The 26,388-nt window shown below is 40.9% G+C and overlaps 1 protein-coding gene across 7 annotated transcripts in view; it reads right to left on the reverse strand.

The window, feature by feature from the left end:
- The window catches only part of KIF13B (kinesin family member 13B), a 201,901-nt gene that overhangs the window by 73,476 nt on the left and 102,037 nt on the right, over positions 1 to 26,388 (reverse strand). For all 7 annotated transcript variants that reach the window (XR_014828434.1, XM_084997781.1, XM_084997778.1 and 4 more), the window contains 10 exons: positions 21,188 to 21,318; positions 19,811 to 19,897; positions 17,601 to 17,791; positions 16,858 to 17,068; positions 15,823 to 15,985; positions 12,645 to 12,791; positions 11,287 to 11,436; positions 10,608 to 10,736; positions 3,140 to 3,310; positions 783 to 940 (listed from right to left, as the gene is read on the reverse strand). Coding sequence is in view for 6 of the 7 variants with exons in the window: in XM_084997781.1 (XP_084853907.1) it covers positions 783 to 940; positions 3,140 to 3,310; positions 10,608 to 10,736; positions 11,287 to 11,436; positions 12,645 to 12,791; positions 15,823 to 15,985; positions 16,858 to 17,068; positions 17,601 to 17,791; positions 19,811 to 19,897; positions 21,188 to 21,318 (1,538 nt within the window). In the remaining variant the exon portion in view is untranslated. The remainder of the gene's footprint in view (positions 1 to 782; positions 941 to 3,139; positions 3,311 to 10,607; positions 10,737 to 11,286; positions 11,437 to 12,644; positions 12,792 to 15,822; positions 15,986 to 16,857; positions 17,069 to 17,600; positions 17,792 to 19,810; positions 19,898 to 21,187; positions 21,319 to 26,388) is intronic.

Genomic DNA, 26,388 nt, shown 5'->3' on the forward strand with positions numbered 1-26,388 from the left:
ATGTAATTAACAGTGCAGGTCAACAAACAATATCAGAACTAGAAATGGCTCCTTTATTTCATTCAAAAAGCTGTGATAATTATAAATCTCTTTCAATGTGGTTATTCAAAATTCTAAACACTGTTATCAGGGTAGAGAAGCAAGTGCAGTGATTATCTTTTCTTAGAAAAAGGTAGTGCTGTATGCCTCAGTGACAAGTACCTCTGCTGAGGTCAATAAGAATTGAGAAGAAAAATCTCAAGGTTTAATTTAGTATGTGCCAAATATTTCTAAATGCAAATAAAAAAGAGAAAAGAAAATCTGGTTCTCATCTATAATTAGATACAGTACAAATACATGCTCTTTTAATCTTTTCCTTTTAACTCTTCTTTTTAAAATACTGGTCAACAAGTAAGTATTCCTCTTTTCACGACTGATGCAACTTGAAAGAACTTTGAGATAAAGGTAAAATAAGCAAACCCGAATTCCAGAGTATATCTTGATCCATTTTCTCTACAACTGATTAATTGGAAGTATTTCACAATGATAAGCAACCTACTCTCCAAAAACACATTTCACTCTTTATTCTTTACTATCTACATTCTTAACTTTTTATCATCACTCTTCAGAGTTCACTACTCTAAGGAAGCTTTGCTGTGCCATTAATATCCCGAATATAACACCACCCCACGCCTAGAATATTGGTAATGCTCAGGAATGCATGGCCTTTAGAAATGGCAGTATTAACTTCCAGCAATTTTGTAAAAATTATAAATGGAATCAGAAGGATATCTAAAATTCACCTGTCCCGAAGACTGCGTGTTTTTGCCTGGATAATCCCCAAGTCCCATAGGGCTGGGTTTCTCCGAGGATCATTCATCTTATGGCCATAGACTTCAATTGCCAACGCCCCTTCTGAAAGATGCTCAATAAAGTCTTCAGTGATGCTAACGGAAAACTCCTGAAAGAAAGTAAGTACCAAAGAAGAAACATTTTCTGGTGATCTTATGCTACTTACACTGAAATCATATCCTCATTTCATCATGGAGAAGGGAACAAGGAAAAAATGTTTTACTTGGAATGAAATTAATCCAACAACCACATTGAATGCTCGGTTGGCCTAAAGTTCTTTTAACTCTGATTTTTAAAGTTTTCATTTTGAAAATCTAGTGTGAAAGACCAGCACTGTATTCTATTTTGTTTAGCAATGTTTAGGGAGCTATTTTTTAAAGTATTAATAATTATATTAAGAATTATAACAAAGTCAAAGAACCCAATTAAAAAATGGGCAGAAGATCTAAATAGACATTTCTCCAAAGAGGACATAGAGATGGCCCAACAGGCACATGAAAAGATGCTCAATATCGCTAATTGCAAGAGAAATGCAAATCAAAACTAGAATGAAGTACCACCTCGCAATGGTTAGAATGCCCACCATCAAAAAGTCTGTGAATAATACATGTTGGAGAGGGTGTGGAGAAAAAGGAGCCCTCCTACACTGAGGTGAGAATGTAAACTGGTGCAGCCACTATGGAGAACAGTATGGAAGCTCCTTTAAAAACTAAAAATAGAGTTACTATATAGATCCTGCAATCCTACTTCCAGGCACATCTGGAGAAAACCGTAATTCAAAAAGATACATGCACCCCCATAGTGTTTACAATAGCCAAGACATGCAAGCAACATAAATGTCCATAGATAGATGAATGGATAAAAAAGTGTTATTTACACCATGGAATATTACTCAGCCATAAAAAAAGAATGAAATGATGCCATCTTCAGCAACATGGATGGACCTAGAGATTATTATACTAAGTAAGGAAATCAAAGACAAATACCACATGATATAGCTTATATATGGAATCTTAAAAAATTATACAAATGAACTTATTTATAAAACTCACAGACATAGAAAACAAATTTATGGTTTCCAAAGGCAATAGTGGGGGGAGACAAATTAGGAGTCTGGGATTAACATCTACACACTGCTACATGTAAAACAGATAAACAACAAGGACCTACTGTATAGGGAACTATATTCAATATCTTATAATAACCTATAATAGAAAAGATCTGAAAAAGAATATATATATATATTTACATATATGTGAATCACTTTGCTGTACACTTGCAACTAACACAACATTGTAAATTAACTATACTTTGACTAAAAAAAGAATTACAGCAATGGTCTACAATGTCTTAATATAAAAGTTATTATATCCAATAAGATAGCAGTGGTTTTTTCCCCAGTCTTAGGAAGCTATCTCCAATACTAGAAGAGACAAAGGAATAAATAACGATCATCAGTGCAAAAAAATGACCTGATTTTTAAAAACTCTCCAATCTGTTCGTCTTTATAAGACCAATTTAAGACAGCCTTTTGCAATAATTAGGATTAAGCTCTAAAACAATTAATTTTAAAACGGCATAGATTCTCCACTCTTTTCTCTCTTGATCTTTACCACACCAAAAGTAGTACTACGTTTTAAACAGATTAGAAAGAGACCTTTCTCCTGAACACATAACAAAAAAAACCCCTGAGATGGCTCAAGTGAGATACCATAGAAAAAAAGAATCTAGAATCTGACAGTCCTGGCTCTGCTAGTTACTAGCCCTGGGCAAAATGACCTCTGAACTGGCTTCTTCAGCTAAAAAAAAAAGCATGGTCATCAAACAGAACTGTGGGAAAGATCAAATGAAAGAACAACAAAGTGCTGAACAGAGCGTTAGGGGCTCCACAAAGTTAGTTCCTATCTCTCTTCTATCTTCACCTCCTCTAAAACACCAGTTTCTTAACCTCTAGATGACAATTTCTCCAGTAACGCATATAAAATATGAATTCTTTTTAGAAGAAAATACACATGTATACATATATATAGTCACAAAGAAGTTAACTTTTGATGGTGAAGGAGTGACCTGCACTGACACTCTTGTTTTGGGCTTTTCTCAGCTTTACTGGGGTACAACTGCCACACAACATTGTGAGTACTGGGTGTGCCCACAGTGTATTGGTGACACTTCAGTCTTTGTCTCCAACCTCATTCTAAAAAACTATGGATCCAAGACATATATCAGTACCAAATTATTCAACAAAATATGAGTCGGTTTTGTTTTGTTTTGTACCTAAATGCTGACCGAGTCTGGAAAACACACTTACACTGCAATGATCAAAGACCACCATGCACTGAGGTTCCTTGCTGACAGGAGAGGATGAGGTATCTACTTCGGGTGCAACAATTACAGGCTCCTGCTGATCCCAGAAGTCATACTTGCAGAATACAAAGTGGGACAGATGCTGTGGCAATCCAGTGGCCTGAAGTATTTTAACCTGAAAGAAAAGGAAGGCTGTTTATAACTTAGAAAGTTCCAAGAAGCACTATGAGTCACAGACACAGGCTCCAGTCCTGACTCTGCCACTAACAGCTAGTTTACACTGACCAAATCCCATTCAATCCAGGGATGTATTTCTGCATTTGTGAAATGTCTTATTTAGGGAGAGGTTGACATACGGTATCAATGACCTTGAGTATATACAAGAGGATATTTTACAGCATTTACAGGCTGATGAAGAACATTTAAAATTCTAGTTTTGTGAACACAGTAAAGGTGTTCAACACTGCTAATTACTAGAGACATGCCAAGTCAAACTATTATGAGGCACCACTTTGTACCAGCCAGAAAGGCCATCATCAAAAAGTCTGCAAACAACAGAAATGCTGGAGAGGGTGGGAAGAAAAGCAAATGCTCTTTCACTGTTGGTGGGAATATAAGTTGGTGTAGCCACTATGAAAAATAGTATGGAGTTTCCTCAAAAAACTAAAAATAGAACTACCAGGAGTTCCCGTCGTGGCTCAGTGGAAATGAATCCGACCAGGAACCATGAGGTTGCAGGTTCGATCCTGGCCTTGCTCAGTGGATTAAGGATCTGGCGTTGCTGTGGCTCTGGCGTAGGCCGGCAGCTATAGCTCCAATTAGACCCCTAGCCTGGGAACCTCCATATGCTGTGGGTGAAGCCCTAAAAAAGAGACAAAAGACAAAAAAAAAAAAAAAAAAAAAAAAAAAGGACTACCACATAATCCAGCAATCCCACTCCTGGGTGTATATCCAGAGAAAACCATAACTGAAAAAGATACATGCACCCCAATGTTCACTGCAGCACTATTTACAATAGCCAAGACACAGAAGCAACCTAAATGTCCATAAGCAGCGGAATCAATAAAGAAGATGTGGTACATATATATAATGGAATATTACCCAGCCATAAAAAAGAATGGAATAATGCCATTTTCAGCAACAGAGATGGACCTAGAAATTATCATGCTAAGTGAAGTTAGTGAACGACAAACGTCATATGATATCACTTACATGTAAAATCTTAAAAAAAGGATACAAATAAACTTATTTGCAAAAAAGAAAGAGACTCATAGACTTTGAAAACAAACTTATGGTTACCAAAGGGGACAGGTGGATAGGGAGGGATAGACTAGGGGTTTGGGACTGGCATATACACACTGAGGTATATGGAATGATTGGCCAACTGGGACCTGCTGTAGAGCACAGGGAACACTATCCAATATTCTGTGATAATCTATGTGAGAAAAGAATCTGGGAGATGCCCTTGTGGTTCAGCAGAATCGAATCTGACTAATATCCATGAGGACGCAGGTTCAACCCCTGGCCTTGCTCAGTGGGTTAACGATCTGGCATTGCCATGAGCTGTGGTGTAGGTCGCAGACACAGCTCAGATCTGGTGCTGCTGTGGCTGTGGTGTAGGCCGACAGCTACAGCTCCAATTCAACCCCTAGCCTGAGAACCTCCATATGCCCCAGGTTCTGCCCTGAAAAAAAAAAAGAAAAGACAAAAGAATCTGAAAGAGAATGGATGTGTGTACACATATAACTGAATCACTTTGTTGCACAGCAGAAATTATCACAACTTGTAAATCATCTATAGTTCAATAAAGCTTTTAAAAATGAAAAAATAAAATTCTAGTTTTTATATCCTCCTCCTCAGAAGGAGAAAGTTCTCAAACATCAATACCAATCCATCACACTTACTTGGCCTAGGGATACAGCACAAGAACACAAGATGGTTAAGAAAGACGACTGAAGAATGAAAACACTGCATTATCAATGAGCAGAAAATATTCAGAAAAGGGCAAAAAAAACCACAAAACTGTATTTGAATGCACAAAAAGGAACAAGGTTCTCAAGTGGAATGTTACTTGCTACCAGAGCATTGTGGGGGGAAACTTAAAAAGCAGGAACGTATACCTTGAAGATCTGGAGGGGTGAATGGAGGAGATGAAAGCTGGTGACTGCTGACCATTCTCTACAGACATTTCCTGATGCTTCTTGGTGCAGGTTTAGGGAGGAGGGTCAGATCAATGAAATGTACCCTGGACTGCAGGGGGGTAGGGTTTTGTGATAACTATGCGCACTTAGAAATGTGTTTAATTAGACCCAAACACCTCCAGAAGAAATGCCTATGACAGATTTTAAAGTAGCCACACAGTCCAAATGCTGGTTTTGGTAGGCAGCGTCAGGCTAACTTTTAAGTTGGAGTTTTTGTGCTAAGCTGTGATATTTTACAATTCCTCCAACAATGAAGGAAACTAAATTCTCAAATTAATTAAGCTAAATTCTGATTTTATAATCGATGAGGCCGACTTTCACATGACTGAGCCTTGATCACTTATTATACGCTACACCTGATCACTTCCTGCACGTTGCATGATGCACTCTAAACCCCCAGTAAATTAATTAACAATAACAGATTTGAATATGTGGCAAAGCTGATGTGGTTCAGCAACCACAAATCTAATAGTCTGCTTCGGGAGGTATTAATAATGACACAGAAAATCATGCAAAGCAGATGACTATTTTCTTCTATACCAGGCATGTAATGGGTAAGCAACGGATGGGAACTCCTATTATTATTCATTTTTCCCTATGATGGCAACAGGAGTTTAAAACATCTAGACAGCAATTCCCTGACAGCTACGATAGATAGACCAACACATTTTATTCATCCAAACCAAGGAGAGGGATCAGTATTTGGTAATTAATTTTTCATTAAATTTTAGAAACCATCACTTTTTCATTAAGTATTTTTAAATGCTTATTATATTCTTCAAGATAAGGCAATGTGGTATTTGGGAAGATTACAAGATTCTGGAGTACAAAGACCTAAATAAAAATTGCTGCTATGCTATTAGTTTTTTTTTTAAGCAAATTACTTAAATTCTTCGTTTTCTTAGGCTTGGTTTTTCTCCTATGCAAACCAGGAGAGCTATCTAATGATAGCTGTGTGAGGACTAACCACACTGATGAGATACAATGAATGAAAACACTACCAAGCATGAGTGGATGGATGTTCAATACATGTGTTTGTGTTTGTGACTGAAGTCCAGCTGAAAGCTATTTTCTTCCGTAGAAGTTGATCTCAATTTCAAGATTGAAATAAATAAAGCAAGATTTCATTTGCTGGACTCCCGCCTACAGGCAACTCCTTAGGAGAGAGACTACCAGGAAAAAAGGGTGCCGGGAACGAGGAATGTCTTGATCTAGAACACAGGCTTAAGTTTTTGCATACAGAAACCAAAATCACCACCAGGTGTCAGAACACCACAGACTTCAACTTGCTGTTGCTTGAGACACTACAGCACAGGAGGTCAGAAGACACTGATGTTTAGGGTTTTAAAATATACTAATTCTACTTAAGGTAATTAAAGTGATCAATATGTTAATATGAGCAACTTTTTTTTTTTTCCATCACAGAAAAACAAATCTAGGCTCCTTTTAAGGGCCAGTGATACTCCTCACCCATGACATCTTAAAAGTGTCCCCAAACTGGTTTCTTTCTTTTCCTACCGGTATTTTATTATCACATAGTTTGTCTTCCTCCTTCTACAGAAAAGGTGGTTACACACTCAGAAACCACTTCCCACTGAAAGGAATCTGGTTCCCTGGAGAAATGGTTGATTCCAGGTCTGGGGCAAGAAATGTACAGGGCACATCAACACCAGAGAGAGCAGGGAAGCCACCATAGTCTCTGAGGGTCAGGGTTGTTCCCAGGGGTCGAGAACCAACTGCAGAGGCCCCCAAAGGCCAAAGATGGAATCGTTTGAATTTCAATACAGGTAGTAAATACAATGGAGCATATGACATTAAATATATTTAAATCCAAGAATTCATAATATGAAGATCAAAAATTAAAAAAAATCTCGCTGGTCAGTTTTGGATGTTAGTAGGAAAACCAATTCATTATTTGGAAAACTAGTGAATAAAAAGAAATATTAGAGTGTTCACCCTGACTTTCCCATACAAACTGTAGCCCTGAATAGCCGAATGGTTGACAGCAGGGAGATTCACTCTACAGAAGAATTCCAGCTAATAAGTGAATGGATGATGGAAGGATGGTGTCATTCTTTCCTAACTCCTAACGAGATGTCTAGGTAATAATCACCAGCGATTGCTAACATCCCCAGAGAGAACTAGACATGATGTGCCTTCTGATGGAAGGAGACACTGTCCCCCCCAAAACATCACCTTTATCTCTAACTCCCACGTCACAGCAGATACATCTTCACACAGTCAAGAAAGCAATCAGCAAACCCCAAACAATGAGAAAATACAAGACAACAATCAGTTTCTACAATAAACAGATTGTAAGGTAAGAGCATAGGAATGCACATAGAAGGGAGCAAGCACGAGGGCCAGAGCCTGAAGATTAAAATACACACAACAGACCAGAGACCCGCCGACTGAGACAACCAAGGGAAGTTACTTCTCCATATTAAAAAAGCATAAGTTTTTGATTATGATAACATGGCTGGGTTGGTTTCTTTTACTCTTCTTTGAAGATACATAGTAAACTTGGAGTTCCCACGTGCCTCAGCAGAAATGAATCTGACTAGCAGCCATGAGAACGAGATTTGATCCCTGGCCTCACTCAGTGGGTTAAGGATCCGGTGTTGCCATAAGCTGTGTTGTAGGTCGCAGACATGGCTTGGATCTGTGTTGCTGTGGCTGGGGTAGAGACCAGCAGCTGCAGCTCTGATTCGACCCCTAGCCTGGGAACCTCCATGTGCCACGGCTGCGGCCCTAAAAACACAAACAAACAAACAAACTATTCTTGATGAAATATGACATCCCGGATTGCTTCAAAATAATCCAAGGGAAGGTGACAGCAGAGAAACAGCTCATGTATGTGAATAAAATAAGACGGACCATGAGTTGGTAACTGTCGAGGGAGGGAGGGTGAATGGGGAGTCAATGACATCTTCCTCATTGCTTTCCTATATGTTTGACATCTTCCATTAAAATAAAATCTAAATACATTTTAACTTCATTTTTTTTTTTTAAAGTTTAAGCTACCCAGTGACAAAGATACATTTCTCAAGTGAGACAGTATCCTCGTATGTTACTTCATTATGCTACCTTTCACACACTGATCTTTCACAAGGTTGCATCTCTGGTCCATTGCCCTTAAAGTGGACCATTACAAAGTCAGCAAGGCTGTGTCTCCATCTTTGATAATCTTATAACCTCAAAGGAAATGTTCTGAAATCAAGTACAGTACAGTAAAGATTAACCTTTTAGTGAATTAAGAGTTTTACTCCCTCACACTGAAGGAATGGCCCTTCAACTACTACTTGAGGTTTTCCCAATATATACAAAGACCTACAGAAAGTGGCCCAACTCTTTTTGTTTGGGTCTTTTTCTTTTCTTTTCTTTCTTTTTTTTTTTTTTAAGGGCCACACCCCTGGCAGCATAAGGAGGTTCCCTAGCCTGGGAGCTTTAGCCTCCCCATACCTTGCAGCTGATGGCTAACTCACTCCTTCCCAAATCAACCCCAACTCTAAAATGTTCATGGAGAGACAGCACTGGACCTAGGATAGTAAGCTTCCTTCACCTCACCTTTTTTTTTTTTTTTTTTTTGTCTTTTTTGTTGTTGTTGTTGTTGTTATTGTTGTTGTTGTTGCTATTTCTTGGGCCGCTCTCGCGGCATATGGAGGTTCCCAGGCTAGGGGTCTAATCGGAGCTGCAGCCACCGGCCTACGCCAGAGCCACAGCAACGCGGGATCCGAGCCGTGTCTGCAACCTACACCACAGCTCACGGCAACGCCGGATCGCCAACCCACTGAGCAAGGGCAGGGATCGAACCCGCAACCTCATGGTTCCTAGTCGGATTCGTTAACCACTGCGCCACAACGGGAACTCCATTCACCTCACCTTTAAAGGGCCTCCTCCTCCTCATTTGTACACTGTTTTTAAGCTCCTTTCTGATTTCTCCCCCTTCAAAAACCTTTCTAAAGGGTTCCTACAGTGATCCTCAACCCATGGCACTCTGCTCACTATCATGTGCTTGGAAATGCACAAGGGGATGTCTTCCTTGTCGTAATGAATGAGGGGCAGTGGCAGCTATGAAGGTAGTGGCAGTCTAGGAAGGTAATGACCTACTGACATCCACCCAGCAGTTACCCATGACAATGACAATACCACAGCGCCACATGGAAAAGGGAGTTTTACGTAACATGCTCCCCAAGTTCACCCTGAGTCTTATTTTTCCAAATATGTTCCCCAGACCTCTCTGTATTAATTAAAGACCTTTGCTCTATGTCTCAGAACAACCCTTGTCTACCCCTCAGAGCATGTGGATCAGACAATACTGGAGTCTTCTATTCACTATGTGAATCCTACACAGACACACCAACTAAACGAGCTGTTCCTTTAGAGCACGAATCCTGTCTCATTCATTTTCAGATTCCAGAACCTGGCACAATGTCTCAGAGATAACTCTACACACAGTTCGTGAACAGCATGCCTGTGAGGAGCAGAAAGCAAAGGGTCTGGAATTGGGATGGGATGGATTAGCATAAACAAAGGCACGTTCCTGAAGAGGAAACCAAAAAAATGTGGGGGAAAAAAAAAGAAAAAAACAGTGTGCAGAGTGACTCAAGGCCAGAGCTTAAGACCAGGACCAGGGCGGGGTACGTCTCCAGCATCAGAAGGAATCAAGAGGCCCAATAGGAGGAGGAAACCTGTGTGAAAAAAAAAACCTGACTTCTCAGAGTTCCCCTTGTTGCTCACTGGGTTAAGGACCTGACAGTGTCCATGAGGATTTGGGTTCGATCCCCGGCCTTGCCCAGTGGGTTAAGGATCCAACATTGCCATAAGCTGCAGTAGAGGTAGCAGATGTAGCTCAGATCCTGCACTGTGGCGGCTGTGGGGTAGGCCTGCAGCTGTAGCTCCAATTCAACCCCTAGCCTGGGAACTTCCATATGCTGTAGGTGCAACCCTAAAAAAAAAAACCACAAAAAACAAACAAACAAAAAACCTGACTTCCCTCTATAAAGGTTCAGATAAACATGCACGCATATCATTTTAGAGCAGAATGGCCCAGAGGAAAGAGGTGACCTGGCCAAGGCTTCACAGAGGAAGGGAGCAGAAGTACTTGGCTGCTGGGGAAGCCTGGATATATGATGAAATATGGTCTCTAGAACACTAAATATTAAAGATTTATTTAGAGACAGGTATCTCCGAAAAAGGACATAATAATTACTGTCTAAATACCCAAGACAAGCCCCATTTCTATGACTTCTAAGAAAGACTGGGACTCACCATGCATACAAGCTTGTTCTCCTGGGTCTCCTTATCAAAGGAGGCGTCTGGGGCATCATCACCACCGGCAAGTCTCTCCCCCACGTCCCCACTGATGCGCATCACCTCCACATGCAGCCGGCCCGCCACCTACAGCAAGGGGACAAAGCAGAGCCTTTTCCACATTTTGTTCTCTCTTCTGTTTTAGAGTCAAGTGGTCAGGTTGATGGTATAACAGGTTCTAACAGTTACTTTGCATCAAAGCACTTGGAACCATCACCATTAAGCAGTATGGAGACACAGGTATTATCAATACACATAAATGTGGCTTGCCATCATTGATGAAAAACTGTAACAGCAGTTTACTATCACCACCCTGCTGTGTCTTGGACTGTTCTCTGCAGGAAACATGGCATGAACAGAAACCTGTTTACTATCACCACCCTGCTGTGTCTTGGACTGTTCTCTGTAGGAAACATGGCATGAACAGAAACCTAACTTCTCCTTCCTTAATTTAAAAAAATTAAGCTCCCAGGCCAGGGATCAGATCCAAGCTACGGTCTTGACCTAAGCCAAAGCTGCAGCAACACTGGATCCTCAACCCACTGTGCTGGGCCAGGGATTGAGCCCGCATCCCAGAACTCCCAAGACACCGCTGATCTTGTACCACAGAGGGACTGCCACAGAGGGAGTGCCTAACCTCTCCTTTCTGGTTGACAATTGGAACAGCATACTGCAACTTCACATCATAGAAGAGGGACTCCAGGAAGACGTTAGCCACCCCAATGAGACTGTGATTCTCCTGCTCATCATAGAAGGGATCCGCACGCTTGAAGTAAGACCGTATCACCTGTAGAGACCCAAAACATACAACTTCATAAAAATCACTTACAATAACTTAATTCAACCTACAACTTTTTGATGCTGTCTAATAAAGTCATTAAACTTAGCTGAAGTATAGCACTGTGTTACTCAGGCATGAGTGAGCACACGCACACACGCACACACACATACTTCCCTACTCCCATTTAGAATGGTAGTCAGCACCCTTGACCTACGAGAGAGCAGTCCCAATAACACATCATTATTTTCATCATTTCTTCTCCTTTATGTAGAAACTTGCCACCTAAGGACAATGACAACAGAGAAAGCACACACTGGACTAAAAAAAGCAGCAGAATGGAGGAAACTGCTCTTCGTTTCTCACACCTATTCCATTTGTTCCTACGAGCCATCAGACTCACTATTGCTATAAGGTGACTCCCTTACAGATGCGTGGTTTGGTTTTTGCTATTTTTTGTTAATGCTTCATTTCTAAGTTGAAACAGAGAGGAATACAAAAGACAATTTAAAAAATTCACATGTGATCTAACTGTAAGAAGTCATTTTGACTGGTGAATATTTTTATAAAACAAGAGGCTCAGGGAGTAAACAACTTTATGGGGCAACAGGATCAGCAGTGTTGAAAATATGTAAAATATACATAATTCATATTTCTATTTTAAAAGGGACAAGTTCATATTTCTGTTTTAAAAGGCTGACCTAAATGAGGAAACCTGCAACTTGGAAAGAAAGCACCAGAGTTCAGAGCTATGGCACCTACTTTAGGCTCAAAAGACCTTCAAAAAATGTTAACAGTAATAAATACTAAGGTATCACTGATGTTCCTCTCAAAAAACAGATGCTGTAGGCTTATTATTTGCAAGGTTAAGTATGTTGAGAAATGGGAAGAGAAAAGGCACAGTCTCTGTCCTAAAAGAAACGACAGTTCAGTATGGGAGACAGATACAGACAACACCAACAGAAGTCAGAATAAACATAAAGATTCTACTAGAAATTCAGATCACACAAATGAAGATAAGAAAAAAGGAGAGGCCAGAAAAACAGGCTACTAAAATTCTTGATTAGCTAAATGATTTACAAGATTAAAACAAGTATTTTATGTATACAACAACGTATTTTGGACAACTGAACAGTTCTTCCCTAAAATGGGTAGGCTCATTCCTATGTAGCTCCTTCTGTGACCATCAGTTAAGTAAATTTTCTCAAATAACTTACTGGGGTATCTTCTTCACACTCCTTCCACTCCTGATAAAGGTCTCTCATGTCCAACAACCTGTTGTCCAGTTTTTCCAAAGACCAAATTTGCTTCCCTTTTCCTTTTCTTCTCACCTGGATGGCAGGCTCACTAAGGAGAGAGCCTCGCTGTAAAGACAGCCAGAGTGACTTTGTGAAACACAGAGACATCAACACACATCATGCAAGTCAACCTCGAATGTTCTTTATCTGCCAGTCAAATGTCATCAATTGAAACTGAGATTGTATCACTTTTTAATCTGTTCAGTAGAAAACTTCCCAGAAATCTTGCAAGCTTAACACCTTTCTATCCAACTGCATTCAAAATTTAAATTTAAGCATAAATTTAAGTTTAGATTACACTTGGATATAAATTTAAATTCATAATCCACAAGACCAGATGTTTAATGGCAAGTCAAAAATGTCTTATTTAGACCATTATATGACTGAAGAATATCGGTGGTAGAAAGAGCAGCACCAGTGGGGAGGAACGTCAGCTGAGATGGATGGCTAACAATCTTTTACCTTTCAAAGGTTCAAATTTAAAATTTTTCTTGAATGGGCAGTATCTTCATGTGGTACAAAACGGTTAAAGGAGTAACTGTGAAAAGTATCCTGTTTACCCACTGTGAGGCAACAAATGACACCATCTCCCAAATACATATCATTTGAGTTTATTATTAAAACAATATAGAACTAGAGATGCTGATTGCATAACACTGTCAGTGTACTAAATGCCATGGAATTGTTCCCTTTAAAACAACTTTTTTTATGTTATGTAAGCTTCACCTCAAAAAATTATACTCATTAAAGTTTTTCCAGCTTCGAAAAGCAATGTACTTTAAAGGTAGGAAAAGGAGTTCCCGTTGTGGCGCAGTGGCTGACGAATCCGACTAGGAACCATGAGGTTGTGGGTTCGATCCCTGGCCTTGCTCAGTGGGTTAAGGATCCGGTGTTGCCGTGAGCTGTGGTGTAGGTTGCAGACGCGGCTCGGATCCCGCGTTGCTGTGGCTCTGGCGTAGGCTGGCAGCTACAGCTCCGATTGGACCCCTAGCCTGGGAACCTCCATATGCCACGGGAGCGGCCCAAGAAATGTCAAAAAGACAAAACAAACAAACAAAAAAAGGTAGGAAAACTTTTTAAACTTTTTGAAATCATGAAGTGGAAAAAAAAAAACCACCCCTGTGCACCTCCCCCACAGAGATGTACCTATCAGTTATCTAATCAACTGAGATTTACTGGAGAAAATTTTAAACTCTTCTGATATGTCCACTGAGAACACTGGAGAACTGTGAAAGACGCCAGTGTTGCCTTAACATCCTGCCTATTATAATCATTTCCAAAGGAGCAGAATTTCCAAAGCAGCATAATGAAGCAAGGATTTTTATAATTCTGACATTTAAAAATGATCATTCTCTCCAACACTGTAAAGGCCCTTCTACCTTATATTCAGCCAACCAGGGAATGAATAGGAAAATCTTATTAGTGATCCATGGGGAGCGGTTTTCAGAGGAGAAGGCTAGAACTGGGGCTAAATGGCCCTGAGCAAGATACTGCGGTGCCATGATTTGGCCCTCCTGCAAATAACTACAAGGATTGGAAAAGAAAAAAGAAAAAAAAGAAATGTCTGCTCCTTACCAAAAATCACCAGAGGCCAAGAGTAAGGACCACAACAACAGTGGCATTCACAGCATGGACAAGATAATAAGTGAAATAAGAATTCTAAAGTACAAAAAAAAAAAAGGTTTTGTTGGATAAAAAAGTTCAAGACCCAGACTGAATTAAGGAGACTGTCTCCTTAGGAAAATACTTCCTGGCCAGCTCCTCTCTCTGGCTGAAGTCTGAAAATAGTAATCTCTTAAATCACTAATAATGGAGTGGATTAGTAGCCACTCATTAACAATGTGCACCATTTCTACCAGCAATGGAAACAGCTCCAGGAACACACTCCCAGGTGTCTGGGCTGCTCCTTCCAACAAAGACCAAGCCAGGATTCACAGGAAAAGGCTAAAGCTATGCTTAATGGGAACATGTTCACATTTCTGATTTTTCAACTCAAACACTACAGACTACTGGAAGACTTGCTCTTGCTCTTTTCGGTCTTTGAGAAGATGCTGAGCCCTGTACCTTCTGTCCATGATTGGCTTTCCCCTACTAGTGTTTGTCTATGGAATCCCACTGCACCCATGATTTGTCCTACAAATTCCATCAAGTAAAATAAAGATCTAAGAGGGCAAAATCTTTCAAACTACACAATAATATATATCGAAAGGCATTTCTCCATAAAGTAATGACTGTATCACTTCATAATACCTTTATTACTAAAAACATAAGCATCCTATCGGCCAAATATCTACCCTGTGCAAAAACACTGATCTTGATGACATGATGCCATCCAAGAAAGACATGGTCCTTGCTATTAAATTAACAACAGCCAAGAAGGATTCATTACAGCTGTGCTGTGTCAAGAACTATGGGAAAAACAAAGCACATGGACCTCAAATATTTATTCAAATACAAAATTCTACCTAATCCATTAAAAATAATGCATTAACATGATTAAGAGCTATAACAGAAACTAAAAAAGAAATAAAACGACTGAATGGCAAGGATAAAAGATTGTGGTGGGACTTTCCCCCTATATTTTACTAGGTTTCTGACATTACACAAAAAAGAGAGAGATGTGTGACCTTGAAATATCCACAGGAAACAACCAGTGAACAGTTTTCCCATGCCATCCACTGACAAGTAGAAAATTCCCTGCTATAAGTAAAATGAACACCTAACTTGGGTGGGCAGTGGGGAGGGTGGCAGAGTAACAGAATTAAAGGAAGAACCACTTGGGGAAGATTCAACAGGAAAGACGTCTCAGAAATAATTTAAACAAATTTGAAAAAAGGAGTGGAGTAAAATAAATTGGTAGAGCTGGAGAGGCGGGTGGCATTGGAAAGGATATTTCCAATGGATAAAATATGCATATGCACAAAGATAAGTGAGGGGAAGTAAATTCTGCTCAAGGGAAGAGGGCCAGTACAAACAATCTAGACTGCGGAGGGCACGGATGGGGACAAGGACAAACCCCACCACCACCACATCTAAATAACACAGAAGAGATTTTATCCAGCAATAGCTTTGTTTTCTCCATTAAGGGCAACCTCACCTTTCTGTTGGCATCCAGGCTGGAGGCTGGAATCTGGAGGGTTACTTTATACTCTGTTCTTTTATCCAATTCTTCTGCAATGTAACTAGCTTCTCTCACCAACAAATTGGCTTTAACAATTTGTTCCCTCAGCCTCATCAGGCTGTTATTCAGGGTGGCTTCTCTTTAAAAAAAGGGGGGGGCAAATAATCATTAAAGCAGCACATCAGAATATTATAGAATGCATAACACATTAAGGCCACACTGCGAACCAAGCTTTACAACTGTCTCTTGCACACAGGGAATACATCACCAACACGGACTCATGCCCGCACTTGAACATGGGCCTCGTCGTGAGCACTGGCACACACCGGCCAGAGACTATGGCAGAGCCTGGTAAACCTGCCTGTGTATAACAAATCACCTGTGAATCTGGATAAACTGAAGATTCTGACTCAATAGGTTGTGGCGGGGGGAGGTGGCAGTGGGGGCCAAAATGTTACATTTCTATCAATCTGCAGGGGACAGAAATGCTATCAGTCTGCAGACCAACTATGAAGAGCAAGAGGTTAGTTAAGTACAGTCCGTAACAATGGATAAGACACTGAGCGCAACGCTAATTAGCCCATGTAGAGACGACGCTTACGCTCTGAATCTCACTTGGCACCATGCTTTACCTACCTGATAAACCATCTTTCTCTTTTCCTTTTTAAAAAAAGCATCTACCCCTGCTTCAGAACCTAAAGTATAATACAATGATAAAGTATAACTTTTAAGCACAAACATTTGTTTATTCAAATCCAAAAGCCATACAAACTGAAAATGGGGCTGCACCTAACAGGGGCAGTCTGAAATAAATCAGTGCCAACTGACAATTCCCATTTTCTTTCAAAAATGGAGGAAAAGAAAGATAACGCCGAGGGGTTCTTAGCTGTACCATTCTCTTAATATCATTCGTGTTTAAAGCAAGGTCTAGATTTTTCCATTCTGCTACCCAGGTGGGTTCAAGGTGACGAGCACAAGCTACAGGCAGCCAAGGCCCCAAGCTCTGCCTACCTCTCCTCGGCCCACTGCCTCAGCCGCTGCTGAGCACTGGGTGAGTGGAAAGAAAATCTGTCCGTGCTCCGGCAGTTCTGTTTCTCCGGAGACAGCCGTCGCCGGAGCTGTTCTAGTTCGTGTTCATACATGAGCCTCTGGCGCTCCAGGGCAGACCGTTTCTCCTCTTCGTGCTGTTGTTCTAGGCTGTTCAATATGGACTGCATGGGATCTAAAGAAGTTTTTTTTTTTTTTTAAGGTAAATAATAAATAAACGGTTAACTGCACAACATAAAATGACTCAAATGTTGTTTCTCTATTGTTATGCTGTTTGTCATCCTCATTAATAATGTAAGACTCTTAAAGACAGCTTTCCTTACTCCTAATTACTGACTGCAATATCTATTCTCTCAGATACATACCAAACCATCTCCCATATAGAAAAAGCAGGTATGTACCTTCTACACATAACCTAAGACCGAGTTAATGCGCCAGAAATCCACTACACGAGTAAGCCAGTGGCAGTCAAGTTTCGAATCTGGGAGATTGTATCAATGAGAATAAATTTTGCAGTCATTTGTGTATCAGGGCAGAAAGAGTAAGTTTTAGTAAGTATACTAAGTGAAAGCCAAAGACACAAAAGAACTGAGTACAGAGAACAATTGAAGATTTCCTTTTTCCTAACATTTAAAAAGTCTTGGCTACAAACATCTCTAACATTCTACCACCTTTGAGATTCTTAAACGCACGACGGGTCTGCTCACCATTCCTGCCCAGGGCCTTCATGGTCACCTCCATCTGCGCGTACTCGTAACTGAAGTTGATCTCACTGGACACCTCACTGGAGGAGTCTCCGTCTACATCCAGCTGCTCAGAACTGGCGTCATTCTTCATGGACGGGTCTTGTTCCTCATCCTCTCCACTAGCTTTCTTTTTCTTTTTAGGCAAGTTAAGTCTTGGGGGCAAAAAATACAATTTTTTTAAAGAAAGATATGCATTTACTCATTCCATTCATTAAATACTGGCTTCTGCTAGATGCCAAAGGGTTATTACTAGGTATGTACCAGGTCATGACTGTACTCAGAAGCTTATATCCTAGCGGGAGAAGTAAAACATGTGTGTGCAAATGGACGGCAACAGAGAGTATGACACAAGGCCACGTGACCAGCTAGGTGTTAAAGAAAAGCTGAGGACCCCCTTAGGCTGGAATAGCAGAGGAAGAGATGATGGAGGAGGAGGTCATTTGAGCCAAGCCTTAAAGGGTAAGGAGAAAGCAGGGTGTTAGGACAGAGGAACAGCATGAGATAAAAATGGAAATTCCCATAGTCTCCGGAGAAATAAAACACCACAGACGGAGTTCCCATTGTGGCTCAGTGGAAATGAATCTGACTAGCATCCATAAGGACGAAGATTCGATCCCTGGTCTCGCTCAGTGGGTTAAGGATCTGGCATTGCTGTGAGCTGTTGTGCAGGTTGCAGACACGGCTTGGATCTAGCATTGCTGTGGCTGTGGTGTAGGCCAGCGGCTACAGCTCTGATTCGACCCCTGGATTGGGAACCGCCATGTGCCTCGGGTATGGCCCTAAAAAGACAAACAAACATGCAAACGAAAAACAACACAGAGACACACAAAATCTGTACAGCATAAGTTGTGAGAGATAATGGTGAAGAGATGGACTTAACCCAACTATGAAGGCTCTGAATGCTAAGCCAAGCCATCTACACTTGATTTGAGAAAAAAAAATGAAAAATATTTTCTATACACTTTGTCCCCTCTATTCTTTCTTCAATAATCAAAATAGCAACTGGCCCATAAGCAAAGGATCTAGTCAGTGTGATACCTGTAGCACGATGACCAATGACAGGAAGAGGAACAGACCAGGATTTTAATTGTATACCACATCCACCCCCTTGACCTTGCCAACACAACACCAGTTCTATGTGGGAAATGATGTGTGGTCCCAGGTCAGTGTCTTTGTCAACCTCCCTTGTAGCTGAGAGACAAATTCTAGCAAATGAGATGTACGTGGAAGATTGATGGAGACTCTGAGAAGATTTCTGCATTTTCTGATCAAGAGGACAGTTGGGGCTAGTCCTGCCACCCTTCAACTTCATCCTTCTCCTGTGTGCCTGAATTCTGCTTTGACGCCTAGAGTGGCATGGCCATCTTTAGACCACAGGGAAAAGCCAAGACATTGACAAGAGACTTCTGGATGTAGGGCACTTTTGAGAGGCTTGGCCAATGCCAGTAACTATCTTCTTTCAGAATTCTTGTTTTCTTGGAGAAATGAATTATCTGTTTAAGCCATTATAGTCAAGTTGACATTACCTGCAGCTGAAAGCATTCCTAAATCAAGTGTTTTTTATCAAAGTATTTTATGGATTAGGAAACAAAACCACTACTTTTCCAATAAGAAATAAACAAAAAGATAAGCATGTCAGAAAATAATTTTTTTTTTTTTTCCATTTCTTGAGCTGCCCCCATGGCATATGGAGGTTCCCAGGCTAGGGGTCGAATTGGAGCTGTAGCCACCTGGCCTATGCCAGAGCCACAGCAATGCGGGATCCAAGCCACGTCCGTGACCTACACCACAGTTCACAGCAATGCTGGATCCTTAACCCACTGAGCGAGGTCAGGGATCAAACCCACCACCTTATGGTTCCTAGTCAGATTTGTTAACCACTGAGCCATGATGGGAACTCCCAGAAAATAATTCTTATACAACCATCTTCTACTGGGAAATAAAAAGGGGAAAATATGCAAGTAAACAGTATTTTTCCTGAGTGTACTGTCCATGTATACCATGGGATCAAACCATATAGCAAACAAGCATATACACAGTGAATAAATATATATATTCACAAACCAACATATAATTTTTATGGCATTATGTTTACTATTTAATATATATTCTTCTATTTCAGAGTATAATCATCAATGATCTCCCTCTAAAAGCCATGAATAATGTCATACCTGAAGAAGTGGTTGTTTCCCCATAATATCCTGTCCCCATGGTGTAGCTGAACAGGACTGGATACAGAAGAGCCATTTACAAACGTTCTGTGGGCAGAAGAGGGCAAACATGTAAACGATGATTATCTTGATCTTGCCTTTAATTTTTCCAATACAATACAGGCAAAACGAAATCATCAAGTCCCCAGAAATAAAACCTGCCCTTAGTGAATTTTATTATCTGTATTTTCTTCTTTGCTAATTGATTTACCTAACATGCTTATGGTACCAAGTACAATAGATTATTGTCCTCTATTTCTCAAAGTTCTAAATTTGTTATATAGCATATTAAGGAATAAATATGGAACCAGTATAGCCACTAATAAAAAGATGGTGGCGGGGTATATTACAACTAAAATGAGTATATCCAATATACATGGATAAAAAGAGCCACCAACTAACTCAGCTCGGACATATCTACAGGTGTCACTAGCAAAAAACGAGACTTCTGTTAAACTCTGTAACTTCCTACCACACAAAAAAAGTCCATGTTCTATCAACATATAGAAGATTTATAAGATCCACTTGACTGCTTATCTCAACAATAGAGTTCAAAAGAAGAAATGGTGGGTAGAAGGATTACTAAGGAAAAAGTCTGGAGAGGCAGGAAATAAACAGAAAATTATGCACACCACTAGAAGATTGACATTCCTGGAATACCAGTTTCATCATGCCTCTCCCCCACTGAAAGATACATCTGCTTAGACATAGGCTAAAGGTCAATTCTTTAACTTCAAGGCCCAACAAAAGGAAACCCTCTTTATCTCCTCCATTCTCTCGTCTAGTGAATTCTCAACTTAAAAAAAAAATAAAAGCGGGGGGAGAGGGGAGATAATGTTCTGTCCACTAAACATGACTACCTCTTCCTCTGAAGAGAGGCTTATCCCAGTCCTACAACCTAGAATAATAGGGTTCCCCTTCCTCTTCACTCCCCTGAGTCTCACTCAATTTGGTTTCTACTTCTGGCCAAGGAATGGCAGATGCTGAGAAATATGAGAAAAATAGGAAGGATGTAAGGGATTTTGTTTCAAAAATAGTAGAAAGCCATCTGGCTGTATGGCGAGTGGACAAGGAAAAAGATTAGGGTGCTGGTAGGGGTTCCAATCAAGATTTAATGGGGGCTTTACTTAAATAAGGACATGCTAGTGTGCAAAGACAGGAAGGATGGCTCTAAGTAATATTAAAAAGTTAAATAGTAGGAACTTGGTAACTAACCGGTTATCCTCATTAAGTTAATGTAAAGTACACAAGGCCAAATGTCCTCATACCATCCTCAACTAGTGTTCTTTCTTCCTTTTAAAAATTACCGTGACAATGAGACTAATCAAAGTACATTACCTGGTGTTCTTCTGAGGAGTCAGCATAACCTGGCCTTCTGATGTGATGTCTATGATACAATGTTCAGGAAGAATTCCCATTCCACACAGCTGGATATCTTGGGAATTTGCTGAACCTATCAATGTATGTTCCTACAAAAGAATTAAATTCACTGATTAATACTGCATTCTTACAGGTACACAAACTGAAATCATCTACTTTGAGCTCTCATACGTTGCTCCGTTACCTTAGCTAAAAGATTTTTAAAGCAAATGAAGTGGTGGGAGGAATTTCTACCTTTCTCCAAAATTCACTCTACAGTTCTATTTCCTTACAAGGAATAATGCGCTGAGTTGAGTTATAACTTTTAAACCTAAAACTATATTTTTATATCAATGTCTATACTGTATTTGCTTTTTTTCCATTGCAATCTTAATAATTCCAAAATATTTGGAATTAATCTAAATATTTTATACTACTCTCAGAGTATGAACCACATGTCAATAAAGTTCAAAAATACTCATCCGAAAACCCACAGTTACTTAAGTACAACACCTACCTGGTCTCCAGCAAGATAAGTCCATAAAGATAAAGAGCTATTCAAATGTAAGGAGTTTGCTAAAACTAAAGGTATCTTGTGAATAACAGTTTCCCTGAACCTCCTAAAAGATGTGGTAGATGCATTCCTCTCACCACAAACCACCACTCAATTCTCTAACCCCCAATCACCAGCATCACTTTTTGGCAGGTAACTGAGAAAATGGACATAAAAACTGAGCTCCCTCTTATGTGCTTCAACATCTGACTGCCCTTAAGTGTTGACATGACCTGCAAGTGTCCTGAGGCCACCTTCTCCTTCTACACACCTAGATCAGGAGTCAGATGCACAATATTCTAGGCTCTGTGCATCCTACATCGTTACTCACTTTTGCCTTGTAGTGTGAAAGCAGCCACACAATACACAAAGGAACAAGGCTACTCTCCAATAAAACTTTACTTATAAACGCTGAAATCTGAAATTCATATATAATTTTCACATGTCCCAACTATTATGATTTTTTTTGATTATTTCTCCATTTAAAAAATATAAAAACCGGAGTTCCCGTCGTGGCGCAGTGGTTAACGAATCCGACTAAGAACCACGAGGTTGCGGGTTCGGTCCCTGCCCTTGCTCAGTGGGTTAACGATCCGGCGTTGCCGTGAGCTGTGGTGTAGGTTGCAGACGCGGCTCCGATCCCGCGTTGCTGTGGCTCTGGCGTAGGCCGGTGGCTACAGCTCCGATTAGACCCCTAGCCTGGGAACCTCCATATGCCGCGAGAGTGGCCCAAGAAATAGCAACAACAACAACAAAAAGACAAAAGACAAAAAAAAAAAAAAAGATAAAAAATATAAAAACCGGAGTTCCCATCATGGCTCAGCATTTTAAGAACCCAACATGTATCCATGAGGACGTAGGCTTGATCCCTGGCCTCGCTCAGTGGGTTAAGGATCCAGTGTTGCCGTAAGCTGCAGTGTAGGTCACAGACACAGCTCAGATCTGGTGTTGCCATTATCCTGGCTGTGGCAGAGGCTGGCAGCTGTACCTCTGATTCAACCCCTGGCCCAGGAATTTCCATATACTGCAGGTACGGCCCTAAAAAGACAGAAAAAAAAATATGCAAAAACCTTTCTCAGCTCCTGGGCCATATGAAAACAGGTAGGTAGCAAGATTTAACCCATGGAGGTAGGTTGCTGACCCTTGACCACGATGACCTCATCCAGACCAATGGGCTTTAAACGACATCTGCATAGAAATTAAACCACTAACCAGGAACTATAGACTTTAGTTCCATCATGTTCCCTCCTCCACTACCACTTTCCTAGTCCCAGCCACCAGTGGTCTTGCCCACCTGGCACAACCTGGATGTCTAAAGACATTTCAAAGTGAAAGGGCCAAAGCAGCACTTTTGCTTCAACCTCTCCACCACCCACTCTCTTCCCCAAGACCAATGGCACTACCCTACCACCACCCACTCGGTCCACTGAAAAAGCTTAGATGCTATCCCGGAGTCCTCTCTTTGCTTAGCAGCCTACCTCTAGCCCATGTCAATCAGGAAATCCTCACGCACTCACCCTCTGAAACATATCAAGAATCAGTTCATTTTCTCCAGCTCCACTCTCACATGCCAGACCCTTGCCTGGGTGAATACAGAAGGCTCCTACTATTTCTCCACTTCTACATACCTCATTCCATCCACTCCAGTCACAACAGCTGACCACGTGATCCTCTATTTAGAGCCCTCTAGTGGCTTCCAGGGAAGTTCAAATTCTTACCCAGGCTTACACCCTCTGTGATCCGTTCCCCACCAGTCTCTCTTATCCCAGCTCAGCCACACAGGCCTTTCATCTGTTCTCTGAACACACTGACAATTTCCTCTGTCTGAAGTGTTCCTCTTCTGATCTCAATATTGGTAGTTTATATTTCTACCTCAGCTTTTAAGGGCACATCCTAAGAGAGGTGTATCCTGAACCGACAATCAGAAATAGCTACCCTATTACTCTCATACCTGAATTTCCGACATAGCACTGACTTGCACATTTACCATCCATCTCCACAGCTAGCTCAGAAACCCTAAGGGAGCAGAGATCAGCCTGACCTGCACCCTGCCCCCTGTCACTGAATTCTAAGCATGTAGCACAGGCCTGGTACATTTAGCCATTAAATAAATATAAAAGAAAAATAAATGAATAATCACTTCCTTTAGCAATCCCTTCAGACTCAGGAAGAACATTCTCTCCTCTTCCTTGCCAATAACCCTTTCAACTGTGCTCTGGGGAGTTCTCTTGTGGCGGACCTGGCATTGTCACTGCAGTGGTTCAGGTCACTGCTGTGCCTCATGTTCAATCCTTGGTCTGGGAACTTCCATATGCCTTGGGCACAATCAAAAAAAAAATTATATTCTTTGTTCCAATTCTTCTCACCCCTTCTGGGATCTCAGTCTCATAAAAAGCCTTCTTCTGGAGTTCTCATCATGGCTCAGCAACGAACTCAACTAGGATCTATGAGGATGTGGGTTCGATCCCTGGCCTTGCTCAGTGGGTTAAGGATCCAGCGTTGTTGTGAGCTATAGTGCAGGTCACAAACGTGGCTCATATCTTGCATTGCTGTGGCTGTGGAGTAGGCTGGCAGCTGTAACTCCGATTTGACCCCAAGCCTGGGAACTTCTGTATGCCACATCTTCGCCACCGCCCCCCCAAAAAAAGAAAAAAAAAAAAGCTTCTTCCTTTCTATTACTTTCATTTCCCCTTTTCTGGAGGTTTCTTCTCTCAACTATGCTGCAGTAGTGTTTCCCAGGAAACAAAGAGCTGGGATCAGAACTGTACCATGGTACCCTACTGAGTCATTGAGGAGAGTATATAATATACACAAAGAACATTCCAGGCAATTGTCCACTCAATATTGGCTGAGGCTTCCTGGCCAATACCATACTTTCCTAACCTGGAGAACAGGACTTGATGAGGTGGAAACTACAACTAATGCTTTAGTGACATTCGGTGGCAGGACTACAGAATCCATTACACACCTTTCCTGATTCTCCACCTCTGCCCTGTCTTACAACACCAGCTGCAAAGTAGAGAGAAGTTCCAAAAGGGAGGAAAAAATTCTGAAGAGAAAAAGAGCCCAAGACCACTGTAAAAAGAAGAAAAGATCTCCAAAGCACTTGGGTTAGGCCACTTCTATGTATCATCCCTTTCCTCCTTCCACGAGAAAGTCTAGCACAAGTCCTAGACTTTGGTTGTGATGCCAAAACCTTTTTTGTGTACTTGAGGGTGGAGGTAGTTGGGCATACAGAACCAACTCCTACTGTCACACTCCAAGATTAGACACAGGTTCACTCCCATGTCACTGCCTTGCTTTGGTTCTCTTTGCCTGAAATGCTCTTTCCTTCATCTAAATACAAAATAGCTTTAACACCTACTTCTAACTTCATCTACTTACAGGTTTCAGTAGTAGCCTACACTGACTTCCCCCTTCTCTAAACCCCTATTACACTCAGAGTCAGCACCGCAATTTACTATTGCATGAATGTTGGCTTTTTCCTTTATTTATTGGCTGTGTCTGCAGAAGGTGGAGGTTCCAGGGCCAGGGATCAAATCCATCCCACAGCAACAACACCAACCACAGCAGTGAAAACGCCAGACCTTAACCTACTGAGCCGTCAGGAAATTCCATTTTTCCCTTATTTAGATAGTAACCTATACTCTCATGTCTTCTCCAACAACGAACATAGTTCACAATACACAGTGAAAGCTGCTAGGGGTCCGCTGATAAACTCAATTAAAAATCATCAGAGATATCAGCTCAAACACAAAGGTCTAATCCAAATTCTAGAAGGAAAATTTCATATTTTGAGCACTGAGCAAATATATTGAGCACCTATTTTGAGCTGAGCACTGAGCCACGAGAGACAAAAAAATACGCAACATCCCTTGGAGTTCCTGTCGTGGCACAATGGTTAAGGAATCTGACTAGGAACCATGAGGTTGTGGGTTCGGTCCCTGGCCTTGCTTAGTGGGTTAAGGATCCGGCATTGCTGTGAGCTGTGGTGTAGGTCGCAGACGAGGCTTGGATCCCGAGTTGCTGTGGCTCTGATGTAGGCCAGCGGCTGTAGCTCCAATTCAACCCCTAGCCTGGGAACCTCCATATGCTGCATGAGTGACCCTAGAAAAGGCAAAAAGACAAAACACACACACACACACAAACAAACATCCCAAATGTAGACCTTACATTATAAATGACAACATCAGTGTCTCATTTGAAGTTATAATCTATTCTGATTTGGATGATGATTTGCTGGAATCTCAAATATTGAGTTCTAAAAGCTCAAATCTGCTAAAGCCATAAACAAGTTAGACAATAAGCTTTTTAATAAGTTTTTCCTAAGAACCTTTATTGCTCTAAGGACTGCAATAAAAATAACTGATGAGGAAAAGAAAGAAACTTATCATAGGTCAGAACAGAAGCTTATCTAATGAGTAACTAAATGCTGTGAAAGTACAAAGTATCAAGGACACCTTTTCAGTCTCTATGTGATATGTGAGTATAACAACTCTAAAGTATATTGGTTTTAGGGAAAACTTTACCAAATACCTTTTCATCCATTTAATTTAACTTCACTGAAGATGATTCGTTAACTATTGTATGAATGTGTATGTACCTTGCTTCTTTGCGAATCAACTAT

The sequence above is a fragment of the Sus scrofa genome, chromosome 14, assembly GCF_054392235.1.
Source record: "Sus scrofa isolate SSC_HxYL_T2T_F1_AM1 chromosome 14, Sscrofa_HxYL_maternal_Yorkshire_Landrace_v2.0, whole genome shotgun sequence".
NCBI lineage: Eukaryota > Metazoa > Chordata > Mammalia > Artiodactyla > Suidae > Sus > Sus scrofa.